This window comes from Apodemus sylvaticus, chromosome 11 (assembly GCF_947179515.1).
Source record: "Apodemus sylvaticus chromosome 11, mApoSyl1.1, whole genome shotgun sequence".
Classification (NCBI taxonomy): Eukaryota; Metazoa; Chordata; class Mammalia; order Rodentia; family Muridae; genus Apodemus; species Apodemus sylvaticus.
The window spans coordinates 16,300,203-16,318,565 of NC_067482.1; the positions used below are offsets into that span (position 1 = coordinate 16,300,203).

Sequence of the window (18,363 nt, forward strand, 5' to 3'; positions counted from 1 at the left end):
TGTGATTCCAATTCCAGAAACCCCAGTGCCATCGCTTCAGTGGGCCTATACATGCATGCAAGCAAAGCACCTACCTACATGATAAAAATAACAAAAATTTTAAAACATTAAATATCCAGAGCCCTCAGCATTCCTCAAAACCCACTCTTCAAAACTTCAGCCCGAGATTGAAATAGCAAACACTGAACACTGTAGATCCTCTATGAAGAGTATTCCTGCATTAAGAATATTCCTGCTGTTCACTCAGTTCCTTGGGGTAATTGCTGCCTCCTGGTGGTTAAAAGATGCATCATCATTCTTGGGTGCTCCAGAAAAGGATGGGTTAAATAATCACCAAAAAGAAAGCAGAGGACCATGATTTATTTGCAAGTGAAACGAGAAGCTATTTACTTTAATCCTCTGGAAGTTGGGTAAGCTGGTTATTGTTGAACAAAATGCCTTCTCTCCCAGAGGAAGGGGAACTGGGGCCGAGTTGTCCATATCCCCTACTGAAAGGTAAGATAGAGGTTTTGAGTGCTCCTGACACCATGGTTGGCTCTGAGGGAAGCTGGTGAGAACCTATAAGCTAACACTTTACTGCTTGCCTGCCCAAGAACTTCCCAGCCTTGAGAAGAAAATTGTGGTTAGGTTGTTGATGCTCCCTTAATGTGCCTTCCAGGGGAAAGGATAAGTACTGTGCCATACACTCTCACCAGCATCCTGAGGGGTAAATATCCTCAGATCATAACACGTTTGAAGGTTGAAGGATGTTTTCTGAATGACGTTAATCTTCAAAGTCATCTCCGTTCACCTTTTAGCTGATAAGAATTTCTAACAAAAGTGCTACTTCTAAAAGCTCCCAAATTCTTAAACCTTTAAACTATGTTAATGCAGTCTTCTATACCCATAACTATACTACATAGTGCTCTGGTTTTCTGGCCACCAGGCGGTGTTCCCAGGAAAAGAAAAAAAGCATCTTTTCAGCCTGTGGCGAAACTGAGCTCTCTGGGTTGATTATGGTACTAAGCAGATGATGATTATCTATGTTTTGTGATTACAGTTTTACTCCAGTTTGTGGTGTGTGTAGAGGGGGGTGGGTTAAAGGACAACATAGGGCAGGCAGTTTTCTCCTCCTATCACTGTGGTCTCAAGCTAGCCGTCAGGTCTGCCAGAATGTTCACTGAGCCATCTCACTGGCCTTCATGCTTACAATTGTGTGCAACCTAAGGTATAGGTGGTGTGGGCTGGTGAGCCTGGAGAAGTTAGCAATTGGCAGAGTGGCAGCACACTAAGTCTCAGGCAAACAAGAAACCCAGAATCACGTGTGTACATTGAGATCCTGAGAAGAGTTGTATGTAGTCCGTAATGGAGACAGAACCAAAAGGGTGTGAAGGTGGCCCAGCCCAAGGTATTGCTGCTGTCGGTGTGGGCTGGACTTAACCAGTCATTTGGACATGAGAGGAAGTGCACACATGGAGCACAAATGTCCTTAAGGAATTGTTAGACTGGAAATGTTCTCTTCCAGATAGGTTTGGTTTTGTGGCCTTTTGGATATACCGATGGAGGAGTAGACCAGCTCTGTTGCTTTCACCATAAAGGTAAGAGGTAGCCAAGAATGTTTCATTGGCGTAGAAGGTTTTGGGTTAAGGGTAGAAAGAACTCTTATCTTGTTCAGCCGACTGTTACATGTAGCCTACAGGAGAACAAAGCTAACTCCTCTCTGCACAGCAAACCTCCTGTTCGTGTAATGGAAACAGCTTGCTTTAAGAGGGCCTTCCAGAATGGAAACCAGCAGCAGCCAGCCATTGAAATAAGCTTGTGGGAGGATGGAGTGAGGCCTGCTGATTTTCAGAACAGGATTGCCTTTGATAGTTGAATAAGAGACATGCCACCACTTCCCTTTGCTCCACACTTGGTGTGCTCAGGAGGAACGGGGTTAAGTACAATTGAGTGTGCCCGTGTCCCTACGCTCATGGCCACAAGGCACAGGATAAAGGACTGGGAAGGGGGGAGAGCGGTGCAGACAGCTCTCTGCAGAGAAAATGTTACTCAGTTCCTCTCATACATTATTAAGTTGTGCTTTGTGGGAAAGGTCTGTTCCACTGCTCACTTAGAAGCCACAATTTTAAGTTTCCAAGTCAGACTGAAAGGCTCTACCAACAGTGAAGCAGACATGGAAATTCTGCATCTCGTGATGTTCTGTGAACATCTGGCAGATTGCATGCAGTTACTAGTGAGGCTGGAGAGGGAGGGTGTGGGCATTTAGGCTTATGGTCTTCTCAAATGACTATCCATCCCATCCTGGGAAGAGACATAAGGACTAGGTATCACTATAAGCATTCAAGCACAAGGATCTTTGAAGAGACAGTGCCCTGGTGGTCACCATGACAGAATGATGGCTATCTGCAAAACTTTCTGTAGGTCATTAAATGCAGTCACAATTAATTGTGTATTCTTAGATGTCCAGAAACATTTATCCTGCAATCTTTTTCAATGGTGAACAAAAAACTAAGATAGTTTATGATAAGGTACAATTGATGGCGAAGCTTGGATGTTTGGTCAAACATGAGCTTCAGTTCGGGGATGGGGGGACAGTTTTTAACTTTCTTTTTAAATCACCCAGCTCAGCATACACTAATTCAGGATGTATTTATCTTTCATAATGGATTATGCTGGTCTCAAGTAGACAGACAGCTAGACTATATACTTGGATGGGCAAGTTTTTAAAGTTTGGGGGAAAAATAAAAAGGCTATTATTATTGCCCACAGAAACAGGCTCTATGGCTCAAGTCTTCCCACAGCGTAGATGAGGATTATTGCTAGTGATGGTCCTCAGTGTAATTCCACAGGAGGCCCATCTGTGCCCACATTAGAGAAAAGGAGTCATGTGACACAAAATGCCAAATCAGTGGCAGGCAGTCTTAGGAGACAGGCCATAAGGTACTTGGCCAGTGGTGTCCACAACTAGGTTCTCTATGGTCAATGAATGGAAGCTAGCTTGCTTAGAACCCCCTCACTTCCCACCTTGATCTTAGAAGGAAGAGAAGAACAATGAAACTACACACTCCTTAGGCAAAATCCTGCCACCTGACCTGATTTTTAAACATTACTCAACTATCACCTGAAACAAAATGCTTTTTGAAACAAGTAAATGACAGTATGAAATTGTTGTTAAATGATTATAAGTTAAAAATGAAGTGAGTTATACGTAGTGGTTTCAACATGAACTCACGTTTAACAGCACCACTATGTGCTGACATCAGAGACAGTCACAGCACTGAATTTCTGCCATTGCATAAGGTAAGGGGGCATTTGGGCAGCTAATTAGCTCCAGTGAAACTGCCTTTACTTTAGAAATACTTTCTAGTAACAAGCTGCTTGCTAACAAACTCATGCAGTTGCTCTAAAGGACCTCTTCCCAAGACTAAGGGCAGCAAGGGCTGTCGTGCCTCCACTAGCCCACAGAAGCACTGTACCTTTCTCAAGTGCAACTCACCCCAGGGGCATGAACTACCTGTCATGGGAATGAAAGTATTTGGAGATGCAAACAACGCTGTGACAAGTAGTTAATTTAGAAGGGAACCTCAACCATTCTTTACAGATAGGAATTTGGATAGTTGGATTAGATAGATAGGGATCTGTAAGTTGTCTTTTGTCTGAGTGGTGAATATTATTTAAGTGTCCTAGCTTTGAGCTCAGCACTGGGAATCACAAGCTCACTCAGCTGGCACAAGTGGTTCTAGATGTGGGTGGATTCTAAGTTTTCTGATGCAAATGCTTTGATTCCTAGCAGGCCTTTTGCAGATACTATGGAAAAAGCCATGTGAGTCCCTATGAGAAGATATGTATTGAACCTTTTTACCAAAGCAGTTACCTGGGAAGGATATGTACATGTTTAGAACAATGAACATGAGGTAAAGTAGAGCTTCACAACAAATTCAAAGGCAGGGATGGGCCAGACAGTATTTTAAGATATCTTTAAATATAAACTGAGCCCCAGAGGCAGAAAAGTCATTTACCCAACACTGGCACAATTCAAACGTAATTAAGACTTATAGATCAAAACTCTAGTGACAAAAAGGGGCACTTTGAAATTGCATCTAAGATAAGAACATATTAAACAGAATTCCCCCTTGAAGTAAACTTAGGATTGGCATGATTTTTGATACCAAAAGTTTGAGTAACAAATACAAAAATGCAAGAGTGGCTAGTTGGAATCCCCCCACCCCCAAAACGAGCAAAACTTCCTCCCCCAAACAACTTCTGTAAGGGATGCAGATAACAGAGTCAAATAAAAAATTGGTTCCTGAATTTTAAGGTAGGATGCCCACTTCTTTCTCTCAAGAGGCAGATGTTCAGCTGAAAAATAAAAACACCGTATCAATAGGACGTTCCGGAGGGACAACTGCAGCGACCTCTGTGCATGCAATAGCATTTTTTTTTAATCCCACACCAGAAAAACCCACAAAACCAACAGAAGGCAAGGGTTGACCCGCTCTGATGACCTGCTGATAGCTGAGGATCCTGAGGGGGTCGGTGAGAGCTGCCCATAGGATAGAGACCGGAAGTACCATGTGCTATGTTTGCCCCTCAGGTGAGGTACAGGGTCTCTTCTGTCCGTGAGGTCTTAGATTAGGAGCTTCAAGAAAATGGCAGCTAAGCCAGAGGATTCCAGCCCCAAATCCCAGGGTTTGGGCCTAAGTTTTCTATTCCACTCTTTTAATTAATCTTATCATTACTATTTTTGGTAGTTGAAGTCACTTCGGTAGCCACTGAGGGTGGTGGTTTGTAAACAGACATTGACAGTTACAAACAGTGCAATATTTGACCCAGACTTTAAAGAATGGGAGGCGATGGTGGAGATGAGGTAACTCTTCCCCAACTCGAGTGAACAGACAGCTCCCGCTCTTCTAATGCTGTCCATTAAGAGAGAGTAGGGCTTGGCAACGGGATGGCTACATAAAGAAGAAGCTACAGAAGAGAAAAAAGAAAGGTTCAGGTTCAAATTGATTCTTAAAGCCAAAGAAACACTTTTCTACAGCCAGGTGAATGTAGCAGTCTGTCAGTTAAAGGGCCAGTGTCTGAAAGCATGGTTTGGGGAGGAGTCCATAGAGTAGCAATGTGTGCACTCAGCAAGGGAGTGGAGGATGCCTCTGCTGGACACTGGGGGTCATCGATGTACTGGGCAGGCAGAGACACGGGACAATGAGTGTGGTGGCGAGAAGCGTGTGAGCCACAGGACACCACAGGGTGAGTGTCTTAAGAGAAGCTGGGTCAACCATCAATGCTGAAGTCCACACAAGGTAAGAAAGCAGGGGACAGTGGCCATCCCCATTTCTTTATGTGACGTAACAAGCACGTGTGTACATAGGCATGTCAGGCAGGGACTGGAAAGAACTCACAAACGGGCACACAGAACAACGGTTGGGTAAAAATATATTTCCCCACTTTAAGTCTTGGCACTAGTGATATATGCATAGGCCGCCTGGCACCACACTACATTACCAGACACCAAGTTACTCGGCAGGTCGCTGGGCCAGCGCTTTCATACTTGTCGGAACAATATGTGTCACATCAATACAATTATTTTAGTTCATAAAAAAAAAGACTGAGTGTCTAGCATGCAGCTTACATACATGACAATCTGCATTAACACTGAAAGATTACACAACAGTTTAGAAAACATTGGTTATCTTGAAACAGCAAAAAAAAAAATGACAATTCTACAGCTACAGTTTAAGGCATTATCAGCATATTTTAAAACCAAGAAATAGACAAAGCTCTAATGCTGTTCACAGCTTAAATTTCAATTTATTTTTTAAAATTCCCTTCATACCTACATACAAACTAGACTGCGGGTCATGATTCAGCTAACGATTCCATAAGAAATGTCCTGTCAATAGAACTAGGACTTTTGGAACCTGACAACTCCAGACACTTGTGAATGGCAAAGCCGAGGGATTCAAATGGACAGTTCTGGTAGGACCACAGAGAGACAGTACGATGTGGGTGGGGAGACGTGAACACCAACTCTGCAGAACACTTAGGGGTATGGCAGGAAAGTGAGACAGCCAAGTCTATCCATTAGAGGTGCACAGGATGGAGAGAAGCAAGAACTGTTGCTGGTGAGTTGCAAAGTAGAGGAGGAGGAAAACAAGAAAGGCACACCCAACACCAGGTGGAAGAGTTCCCCTGGCTGAGAGAGACCCTTTTGGAGAGGTCCATACAGAGCCCAAGCTGGGAAACCAGTCCTGAACTGCTGACCATTCGGCCATCCCCACAGCATGGATGACAATTCCAGGGGACCACAGTCCAAAGGAGCAGAAGATGCTCCCTGTGCTTGGGATGCAGAGAGGCCAAAGATGTCCGACAAAAAAATAAAAGTGGCTGTTGTGCACTGGGCATAAAGGAGAGGCCGTTAAACCGAGATGCAGAATGTCAGATCAGAAAGGCGGCCTAGCCCGGCAGCGACATTTTCAGGACTTCTGTCCTGTGGACGGTGGGAATCTTTCACCAGCGTTTTGCCACTGTCACAATCCAAGGCCCTCTACAAGACCTCCAGGACACTATTACACAACAATAGCTGCCATCAGTAATCAGTCCCCTACTTCCTCTGAGATCAAGAGGAAGCGTAAATTGTGGGGGCAAAATATAAATGTGGCCAGGATAGATGTATTTAGCTTTAAAAGGAAAAAATGACTACTCAGACGATCCAGCACACCTTCTAAAAGAAAACTTCATCTGCCCCATTTGTTTTCCCTAATCTGAAACAAAGATCTGAGTTCTTACTCCTGTACTTACATGCAAAGGCGAAAGCACGTCCAGTTAGATTTGAGAGTATCGTTTATTCCGTGCAGAGCCAGGGACTACTGTGAAGAAAGGTATAGATACGGAAAGAAAAGAGCAGCAGTAACCAGCTCCCAGAGGCTTGAAGCAGTGGAGGGAAAGGTTCAGAAGCAATTTTTTTTTTGAAGCTTCTTTAGGATTCCCTTAACTTTTTATTCCCTGACTCTCCATAGGATTTATTTTACTGAGAAAAACACTTGATGCAAAAAAATTTCAATAATTTTGGCATCAAAAAAGGCAGTTGTTTGGGTTTTCTTGGTTTTTTTTGTTTTTGTTTTTTTTCTGAGTATCTTTAAAAGCTTTATGGATGTGAGAAATCAAATGCATGGGGGTGTTTTCTATTACAAGGCACACACAAAATCACACAAGCAGTGGCTGGAACAAGCAGATGGCACCAAAGCTCAAGCTCCTGTGTGGTGCCCGGTCAAGAAGCAAACGCAGCCACGGTTAATCAGCATGCCATTAGTACCTGCTGCCCCACAGCTAGCTAGAAAAACGGAAGCAAAGCCAGTGTCTGCGTTCCTGCTCCTCCCTGCACCAGTGACGATGGCTGAGGCTGCTCTCCAGCCTGGTCTACACCCCAGTGAAGCCAATGTCCTTATTTGTCTAACGAAGCCTAATTCAGTTTAAAAGCTTCCTTCTTATGATGGGAAGATGAAGTAACAGATGACAGAAAAACTTGGCTGGGATCAATAGAGGCTGACTGGGCAATGTTTTTTTTTAAGTGTGACAGAGGGACAGCCTGTATTGTCCCGTTCACGTGTAACTGGTGAGAGGGAAATGCAGAGGCAAAGGCCTGGGTTCATGAGAAACGAGAGGGTAGAGCCAAGGTCTGGTTAGAAGGGGGTGGCCAAGCGGGTGACAGGAGGAGCGTCAGAGAAAAGAGGACAGGACAAACAATGTGCCCTTCTCAGTTTTGACACAACAGGCAAGCAGGACGCGTCCTAGCTCCTGAGTTAATCCTCATGGGGATGAGGTGAGATAACCGATGGACCCAATAGTCAGAGTGGGTGGAACTGGTCACAGTGAGGGGACAGGAAGGAAAACTCCTTAGAGGCAACTGAGTTTCAACACGGCAAGGAACTGGACCAGGGACTGGCGACCAGCCAAGGCTATCTCTGCTTGCACTGTCCGTTCACTCCCCTGCTACCTTAAACGAGAAGGTCCTGTCAGACTGGTGCTACCGGCAGAACAATGTATAGAAAGTTTTCTCATGGTGACTCACGAAAACTTCGATTAGAAGTAGCCACATCCTAGAATCAGCCTCCAGGTTTCCCCTCAGCCTGCGTAAAGCAAATGTGTGTGTGTGTGTGTGTGTGTGTGTGTCTGTGTGCGCGTGCGCGTGCGCGCTCGGGCTAGACAGGGAAGGGGTGGACAGCATACCCTCATTGGAAGTGGGAAGCCAACCTCATTAATAGAAGATTCTTTAGCTAAGCATTACCGGATGAGGTGTTCTTTGAGATCTGGACCCTGAGAGCATCAGGGGCACCCTGGTGGGGGGTGAATGTAACCATGTTTCTTATGCCAGTCCGTAGCTTTGGCCTGGCTTTGAAGGTAGGTATGCAGATGCAGGCTCCATTCCTACGACGGTCTAACCAGATCACAGGCTTGGGCCAAATAAGCAAACAATGGAATGAGAAAGCCATACATGGGGAAAAGCTATCTTAGATGCCTCGCCCGTTTCTGCCTACTTTCAAGCACACCTCCAGTTTGTGGCGAGTATGAAGAAGAGAGTGAACTCTGGGGCCGCGCAAGCATGAGCCGTACAATTAAGAAAATGCAAGTTGTCATGGCTACTCGGGGTTTTAGCTCAGCTGCTGAGGCGGTGAGTTTTCCCGCCAGACGAACAGGTAGTTATTTTACCCCGCTTTCCTTGGTTCAAAGCGACATACAACGGACAGACATGCTTCCGGCCGCCACGTGGAACAGGCATACAAGGCAAGTCAACTTTCCAGAAACAAAGTCCAGCTGCACACTTGCTGGGATCATCCCCTTGTACTATGGCTTTCCACCACCTGACAACATTCAGTAAAACGAGCTAAGTTACTGGTATTTGGGGAAAGGCTGAAACAACAAATCAAACAGGACACAGATGACAGAGGTACGCTACTACTGCCAAAGCAGGTGAATGCGGGAGCGTCCTTGGCTTGCCAGGCCTTATGCGAAGCTTGCACTGCAAGTTAAAAAACAAAACAAAACAAAAAGTTAGAAATGATAACAAATTAAACGAAAAGAAAACCAGGAGTGCCAGCACCAGCGTTCAGTGGTGGCAAATGCTCATGCAATGATTGTGGGACTGAGAAATTAAAAGAAAAACCCAAGTAGTCTACAGGAGAAGCAAAGCGAACCTCGGGCCCTAGATAGAGAACATCTGGCTCAGTTTCCTTTTGTGTGGAATTTATATTCACGAGTGACTTAGAAACCAAAGCACGGTCCAGTGGAAGGATCCACTGTCAGGTTTGTTTTCTCTAATAACAAAACTATCATCTGTGAGGAGTAGAGAGCACCCTGGGACTGAAGAGAAAAGTCATCTTCCACTTCTGGGCTGCAGGAGGAGGAGTCAGAGAATAAATATATGACAGGCATCTTGGTACAGATAAGTTGGAGAAGAGAGCTAAAGCAGCTTTGCAAACTGGAATCTAGTGGGTGGACAACGTGCTACTGGTCTAGCTGGGAGGGGCTGAAAAAAAAGAGCATGGTTAGAGCGCCACCACCACCAAGAGCTTTCCCCTTTTAGCACCAAAGCAACGCCAAACCTGGGAGCTGCACAGCTGGTTTCAGGCAATTCCAAAAACATGCAACTTTATTACTTAGCAAAACCAAACCAACAACAAAAAAATATTTGTTTAAAAAAAAAAAAAGGCCGGTGAGCAGCTGGAGATGTCCAGTGTAGAGGTCACATGCCAGCTTAGATGATGGCACTCAGTCTTCACTGGGGTCAGACGTGTCCCAGCAAATGCCTCCTGGCAACCGTGTAAATTGTTTTCAGGAGAGGGAGGGACACCACTAGAAAACTTGTCCTCAGGCAGTCCTACCATAGCAGTTCAGCCCTGGACAAGGGAAGTGGTTAGGAGGCCAGAGATGGCAGAAGGTGGGGTCCACCTAATGGCAGTGCCAGGGTTAGTTCTACTTTGTAATCTTAGGAAATGTTACATACTCTGATGCCATGTTCAGGTCAAGGGGAGGTCTACAGCCTTAACCTATGTTAAAAAAGAGTGCAAAAAGAAAGTTTAAAACTATTACAAAGTAGATTAATACTGGCTGAGGGGTGCGGGACAGACAGAAGAGCACCCCTCAGAAGTTTTCTGTTCAGCACAGCCAGGTCCTAAGAGGCATGAGGTAACACTTGCACCTGCTGCAGCTATGGCCAGGAGGAAGAACCATCCTCTTTCTTGGTTGCCCTGGTTGTTGTCTTTCTGTGGTCCTCTCCAGCCAAAACCCTCCACTGATAATAAGAGGGGTAACTTTTTTTTCTTTATGACTTTTTTTTTAAAAACAAGTCAGGCTTCCAACTAACCCTCGCTTTCTTTATACAAGCAGAAGTATGGAAACGGTAAGAACCAACTGACACAAAAAATACTGTCAGTCCAGTCACTGAGCCTGGTGATTGTTGTGCACCAAGTCTAACACCATCAACAATAAATGAGAATATATAAATAAAGCTAAAATAGAATTTTTAACACAAACATCATGTAAACTTTAAGAGCATTATACATTGGTAAAGCCTAGGATGAGAAGAGACTAGGGTAGCTTATTCCAGAGAAAAAGATGTTTGTGACTAAACTTCCGATGGAGGGACAATAATGATCAGCTTGTGGAATTTTTATTGCTGAAAGGCACATCCAGTATACATGAAATGATTTGTTAACATTGCTGGTCTTTTATAAACAGTTTTAGTTTAAAACTTGAACCTCTACCCACTTTAGTGCTTTGGGGTGAGAAAGCCTACCCTTTGGACTTCCTAACCAGTGCGCTCTCTCTCTCTCTCTCTCTCTCTCTCTCTCTCTCTCTCTCTCTCTCTCTCTCTCACACACACACACACTTCTGTGGTTTTTCTCACATAAGAGACCAGGGTTCAGTGCCAAATGGCTTTAACTCTGGCTTGCCATGTGGGGGCGCCAATCTCAGTATTAGCCTGTCCAACACAGAGAGCAGCAGAGCCCGGGACTGAACTAGGCCACTGAGAAGGCTGTTTCTCTCAGAGCTAACTCAGTCTGGGCGCTGGACTCTGATGACTTCGATCTACACCAACCCTAATTAAAGCCACATGTTATCTATGTGGACTACGTCCGTTATTGCTTAGACCGGTTTCCTGCTCCTCTGTCCTCTGGACACGCTTCCTACTGCCTCAGAGCTTGCACAAGCAATGTGTGGAGAGCATGCTTTACTAGACTTTCAGTGTCACCATGGTGACGAAGGCCACAGTGCCTTAGGGACAGGCTCTCTCTCTCTCTCTCTCTCTCTCTCTCTCTCTCTCTCTCTCCTCTCTCCCTCCCTCCCTCCCTCTTCCTCTCCCTCCCTCTCTCTCTCCCTCCCTCCCTCCCTCCCTCTCTCCCTCTCTCTCTCTCTCTCTTCCTCCCCCTCCCTCCCCCTCTCTCTCTTTGCCCCAACTAGGATTGGGTAGAGACTCAATCCTCTAAGGGCTACAGGTTTTTTGTTTTGTTTTGTTTTTTCAAAACAGGGTTTCTCTGTGTAGCCCTGGCTGTCCTAGAACTCACTCTGTAGACCAGGCTGGCCTTGAACTCAGAAATCCGCCTGCCTCTGCCTCCCAGAGTGCTGCAGTTTTCAAAGAAGGAGCCTCCTCGCTAGCCTCGGCCCACCCTTTGTGCTGTTACTCGGATGCCAGCCTTTTTCTCTGAACCTTAGCCTCCAAGGACGAAGAACAAGAACCCCAAAAAGGGCTGGCCCCAGGGTCACCCACACAGCGACACTAGCTCGGCAGGTTCTAGAGGAGGGTGGCCCATGGTCACGTTTTCCAAGGGCTTCCTTAGCACCGTGCTCACTCGTCCCACAGCTACTGTACACAGTGTACTGTACCCACAACACTGCCTCCTCTGCTCGTTAAGGTGACGCAGTGAACAGCTCCAAAGCACAGAAGTTCAAGGAAGGGCACTTCTCCACTAGTTCAGATGCCGCTGCTTGGGTGCCACAGGAAGTGACAGCGAGAGAGCATCTAGCCCTTTGGCACTCGAAACCAAGGCTGTATGGAAACCATGAGGGTTGCTAGGGCTGTGCTAAATGAGTGGGCATTTTGGTTCAACTTCACAATACGATAATCCTCCAGAAAAACCAGCGCCCATTAGCTGCTGTTTGGAATATGAAATTGAGTAGCTGGCTCGCCATCCTGTCTTTACAGAACAGAGAACCCATGTGAACAACTGCAATTTTAAACTGCTTTTACCAAGAGTCTTGAGAAAGCCTGCAGAGGCACTACGAGAACTCGCCTGTTTCCTCTGCATCTCCTCGTATTGCTACAGAAGCTACTATGGGAGTTCACAGGCCTCTGCTCTCCAGATTGCTTGGTCACCATAGTGACACTTATAAGTTAACCCTTTGTACCCTTTAAAAATACCTCTAAAACCTCTGTCGTCTTCCCTGCACTGTAGAGAAAAATACTTGCTTCTGTTTTCCTGGCGACAGCCAGTTTCCAGTCTGTAAGTAGGAAAAGGTAGACATGCAAGAGGAAGAGATTATTAGCGGTCCCCGGGAGGTGGGCGACACCTGCTTACTTTTTCTTATCTTTGTCCTTCTTGGTTTGCTGGGCCCCAGACTGCTGGGCCTGGGATTGTAAGAGCTGAGCCGCCGCCTTCTTCTTCTGGAAGTTGCTCACCTCCTCCTCAAGCTCCTTCTTCTTGTCTTCCACCTTTTTCTTCTCCTCTTGGTGAGTCCGCTTCAGGAGGTCAAACTTCTCATGAAGCTGGGCAGAAGAAAGGAAAACAGGCGTAGCGAAAGCAATGGAAATCTGCGTGAGCTCCTGCACAGTCAGAACATGTAGCCTGTGGCTGCTCTCCCTTTGTAGTGGTTAGAATAGCAATGGTCCCCACAGGCTCAGAGATTTGAATTCTTAGTCATTAGGGAGTCACCATGGCACTATATGAAAAGGACTAGGAGGCGTGGCCTTGTTGAAGGAGGCGTCCCTGGGGATGGCTTCCAGGCTCTGTGTGTGTGTGTGTGTGTGTGTGTGTGTGTGTGTGGTTCTCTCTTCCTGCTGCCTGCACGTCTGCATACAGAAGTCTCAGCTCCTTCACCAGCACCATGCCTGCCTGCCTGCCTGCTGCCATGCTCCCCTCCACGAGGACAATGGGTCCTCCATGAGGACCTCTGAAATGGTAAGCCAGCCCAGCCCCCCCCCCCCCCCCCAGTTAAATGCTGTCTTCTCTAAGAGTTGTCATGGTCATGCCGTCTCTTCACAGCGACAGGACAGTGACTAAGTCAGGTCCGAGGTGTCTGTGTGGCTGATGGAGGAGGAAGGTGTGGGTGCTGAGCCCTAAGCTTTTCTGCCACTTGAGTTCATCAGGGCTAACACCCCTTGGGCACACTTAGTGATGACAAGGTGTTTGTTTGTTTATTGTTTTCTGATTCTGTGGCCCTGGCTATCACTGAACTCATTAGACCAGGCTGGCCTCAAACTCATAGAGATGTGTCTGCCTCTGCCTCCTGAGTGCCGGGACCAACAGCATACACTACTCGACTCTGAAATAAGATACATTATTTTGAAAGCATAAAGGTAGGTGGCCAGCAAGGTGACTTAGTAGGTAAAGATGCTTGCTGCCAACCGTGTCCCGAGTTTGATCTCTGAAACACACACACATACACACACACACACAATTTTAAAGGACGTATTATTTTTTTAAAAGCATGAAAAAGGCAAAAATTAACCATAAACCTAAAAACAAAGTCACCTTTCAAATAAAACTGGATTCTTGTTTCTGGGCCTTTCATAATTCAGTGTTCATATACACATATTATTCTCTCTCTTTCCATGCATATGTGCACACATACGCTGCACTGTTTAAATAATAAGATGAATAATTACTAGCTTTTGATGAAAAAAAATCATAATCCTGGGCACAGCTCAGCCATAGGCCTACTGTGCAGGTGTGTGACTCTGGCTTCATCTTCTAAAGCAAACAACACAAAAGCCAGAAACAATAACAGAAAGGGGTCGGGGAGGACAACGGATTGCCAAATTCTGCATTTTATCTCATCACAACTTGGTTAAGGTCAGCCAATTTTCTTTTCTATGCAGCACAACCACTGTAAGTACTTTGCATAAATGGCATCTAAGTTCTACTAGCTTCTTTAAAAATATTTATTTTTCATGTGTGTATGTTTTGCTTCCATGTATGTCTGGGCACCACTGTGTCTGGTACCCAGAGAGGACAGGGCAGGGCACTGGATCTCCTGGAGTTACAGATGGTTGTGAGCCATCATGTGGGTACAGGGGATTGAAGACCAGTCCTGGGGAAGAGCAGTCAGTGCCCTTAACCACTGCGCCATCTCTGCAGTCCCAAGTTTCATCAGTCTTTAAAAACTAAAATGAGTTGCAAACATTATTCCAGAGAGTAGTGGGCCACAGGGAAACTTGGCTGATTGGGGTGGGACCGGGTAGAGTCAGAGGATGCCAGAGCAGGGAATATGCTGGAAGGAGGGCAGTGGGGGGTGGGGATGCCGTACTGCGAAACGCCTCCACCGTTTAGCTCGTTTAGTTGGCTGAACCCCAAGTCTCACATTCGAAAACTTATAAACTGAGGAAACTCGGAGCTGAAAAGACCGCATGATCAGTTAGAGACGGAAGATCTGTTTTAGCCTTGTCTACCGCAAAAATCACTCAACTTTACCATCTGCTAAGTGGGGACAAGAATATTTGCGAGCATTCCTTGCCTGGTGGGGAAGCTGCTCTTGTGATAACGGGAAGGGGACCACTCTGTACTACTGCGAAGTCTCATTAACTGCAACCCGCTGAGAAAACGCCCCTTTCAGCTCCTGGAGAACAGACATTGGCAGCTCACCTCTTTCTCCGCCTCCTTGAGCTCCGCCTCTTTCTCCTTCACCCTCATGACAAACATCTGTCTCATCTCCTCCTCTTTCTTCTGCAGCTCTCCCAGGAACTCATTCCTCTTTGCTTCGTATGTCTCCTGAAGACTAGTAAAAGTCCGCAAAGCAAGACAGGGCATAAGACAGCATCAAGTATTTCAGTTCATGACATTTCTCCCTCTCTGGTTCCAAAAGAAAAGGCCCAACTGCTGCTTACCACACTAAAGCCCAAATCAAGGGTCTTATTCTTATTTACGCCAACATTATAGAGGCGAACACGTCTGAAAGCATAACGCCACGCTAGGGGCCTGCAGCTAACCACCAGCCAGGTTTCTTGCAAGAACAGGCCAGCCTGGCATCACGGGTGAAATGACAGGAACTGGAGTCAGTCAGAGCTGCAATTCCGGCCTCAGCAGCTGACGGGCTTTGGTAGGCACAGCTCTCCAGTCCCCTGCACAGGGCTTCAGGCACGGTAGCACTTACCACGGGATAAGACTGTGCAACTGAATCAGGCGTTACTTGAGAAAAGCATCTGCCATACAACAGTATTCGCTAATCTCCCTCTACCCTCCAAAGGGCACATGGACTTAGCGAGAAGGCTCCCGTCCAAAGCTGGGACAGAAAACCACCATGGCTCAAGCCATGGTAAAGTTTCATGTGGTGTGGGGAGGAGTCTTATTTTCATTTCGAATCCTGTACTCCTCCCCTCTGGGAAACTCAAGAGTTTCATACTGAATGTCATGAACTGTATCTCTAAGTCAGAACAACGGCATTTACAGAGAAAGCTGTAACAAAACTATATAGTCAATAGATCTGAACCACTAAAGAAAGTCCTCTTGCTACATCTAATTTGTTCCCTGATCTCACCCCGAGGGGCTAAGGACATGAGGAGAGGCAGAGTCAGGACTTGAACTCAGGCTCCTCAGCCAGTGTTCCTGGACAAGAGTCCTGGCCAGTGCATTCGACGCAACAAAAGTTTTGTTGTTCCACTTTTGTGCATAGGAACAAAATTCCATTAAAAAAACAAAACAAAACACTTTTTCGGGGACTGGAGAGATGGCTCAGTAGTTAAGAGCATTGACTGCTCTTCCAGAGATCCTGAGTTCAAATCCCAGCAACCACATGGTGGCTCACAACCTTTAGTAATGAGATCTCATGCCCTCTTCTGGTGTGTCTGAAGACAGCTACAGTGTACTTACATATAATAAATAAATAAATCTTTAAAAAACAAAAACAAATAAAGAAAAACCTACTTTTTCATCAGACTTAATAACCCCAGAATAGGCTTACTTTATGGGGTTATCTGGGAAATTCACTGCAAGCACAGACAGACTTGCTACACCTTCACAGAGCCATCCTGTGTGGTTGAAGATAGTGTCACAGGCCTGCAGGACTGAATTAAATGATTAAGTTGCTCCGAAGTCCTTTGTGTGAGATTTGCATTTGTTCTCACCAAACACAGACCTGCTTACGGAAGTGCACAGTTGCACTGTGTAGGGGATACTTGCACAGAAAGTACTGAACTTTCTCCAAAGTGAGCCCAAGGGAGAACTCCTCCACCAAGGGGCCAGTTAGCCCCAGGAGGAGATTGCTTCTCTGAGCACTGACTGACAGACAGCCTCAGGTTCCTTGGCCAGCCATCAGTTCTATGACTTGCAGATTTCAGAATGTGTCCTAGGACTAGCCAAAAAAGATGGAAACCAGCTTGTTCAAAGGCACTGTGGCTTTAATCAGAAGAGGCTCAGAGTCCTGGCAAACCTCACATTGGCTCAACGGAGATTCCTATTTAGGAAACAGCTTGGGCTCAAACCGGACAATCCCTTTCTCTACCAGGAGGTGGCGACCTGGCCTTGAGCCTTACCTTCCAGTGAGCTATCCTTCCATTCAACCCAAACTTTCTCCACCATGGTGGGGGATGGGGGTCTGTTGAAAGGAGGGCAGTTTCTAAGGTGCTGAGCCTACCTCCCCCCACCCCTGCATTAATTTATTTATTTGTTCATTTTACATCCTGATTGTTGCCCCAACCTCCCAGTTCCCTTCCCTGAGCCTACCTTCTTTTAAAGTGTTTTTTTTTTTTTTATTTTTGAGGTTTAAAGATTTATTTATTTTATGTATATGAGTACACTGTAGCTGTCTTCAGACACACCAGAAGAAAGCATCAGATCCCATTGCAGATGGTTGTGAGCCACCATGTGGTTGCTGGGAATTGAACTCAGGACCTCAGAAGAGCAGTCAGTTCTCTTAACTGATGAGCCAGCTCTCCACCCCTGCCCCCACTCTTTTAAAGTTTTTTTTTTTGTTTTGTTTTGTTTTGTTTTGTTTTTTTGGTTTTTTGGATTTGGTTTTTTCGAGACAGGGTTTCTCTGTGTAGCCCTGGCTGTCCTGGAACTCACTCTGTAAACCAGGCTGGCCTCGAACTCAAAGATCCGCCTGCCTCTGCCTCCCAGAGTGCTGGGATTACAGGCGTGGGCCACCACTGTCCAGCTCTTTTAAAGTTTTTTAAAATTTACTTTTATGTGTAAGGTTGTTTTGCCTGAATATATGTCTGTGCACCACACGTGTGCTTGGTGACCAAAGAGGCCAGAAGAGAATGTCCTATCCCGTGGAACTGAAGCTGCAGATGGCCCTGAGGAGCCGTGTGGACACTGGGACTCAAACCCAGGTTCTCCGTGAGAACAGCCAGTGCTCTTCTTAACCGCTCAGTGCTCTCCCAGCCACAATCACCTTGCTCCCTTGCACATTTTGCCTGTCCATCTGTGATGTGGGAAATCATACACATTTCCTAGCTTTTCCCTTTCCTGCCCCCTGTCAGAGTTGTACACCAGGGAGGTAACAAGAGGCCCCGAGGGCTGGAGAGACAGCTCGGGGGTCAGGCTGCTGGCTGTTCTTCCACAGGACTCAAGTCTGATTCCCAGCACAATCACAGGTGGCCCACCCGTAATCCCAGCACCTGGGGATCTGACACACTCCACTGTGGGCAGACACTTGCATGTTTGTACTCATGTACACAAACACACGCACAAACACACACACACACACGCACGCACGCACATGTGCTTTATAAAGAAAAAGTATTGAAAAGCTGAAGAGCCCTAGGAAGTTAAGTCTGTTAAAGACAAATGAATGAGGGCAAAGGTCAGGCGGCAGCTGTATCCTGTGAGGCTGTGGGTCAGGCATTACACCCCACAAACGTAATTAGGAGCTAGGGCTGGCTCAGGGGCCCAGAACAAACTCCTTTCCCTAACTACTAGGACTTCAGGCAGGTTGCTCACACTTGTGGTGCTCTGAATGCTAACACTTTAAATGCGGACAGCAGTACCAACATCTGCAACATCACCCGGCTAAGACGGTAATGAAAAGTGGTTATCCCAACACCTGACGATTAACCCCACCTCTCATGGAGCTACAGAGGGACCAAAGCCTCCGTCCAGCAACTCTTTCTGTGGGGCACGGACATAGCACTGCCTGAGACGCCTGCCTGCTGTGTACGTCACGTTTGTA

The 18,363-nt window shown here is 46.2% G+C and overlaps 1 protein-coding gene across 6 annotated transcripts in view; it reads right to left on the minus strand.

Annotated features, from left to right (window-relative positions):
- Septin11 (septin 11) overlaps positions 1-18,363 on the minus strand; it is a 142,230-nt gene that overhangs the window by 53,295 nt on the left and 70,572 nt on the right. For 3 of the 6 annotated variants that reach the window (XM_052198474.1, XM_052198472.1, XM_052198473.1), the window contains 2 exons: positions 14,838-14,970; positions 12,555-12,742 (listed from right to left, as the gene is read on the minus strand). In XM_052198474.1, coding sequence (XP_052054434.1) covers positions 12,555-12,742; positions 14,838-14,970 — 321 coding nt within the window. Of the gene's footprint in view, positions 1-1,015; positions 4,339-4,399; positions 4,951-5,398; positions 8,999-12,554; positions 12,743-14,837; positions 14,971-18,363 lie in introns of those variants that run through there. The other 3 variants (XM_052198477.1, XM_052198476.1, XM_052198475.1) reach the window with 3 other exon arrangements.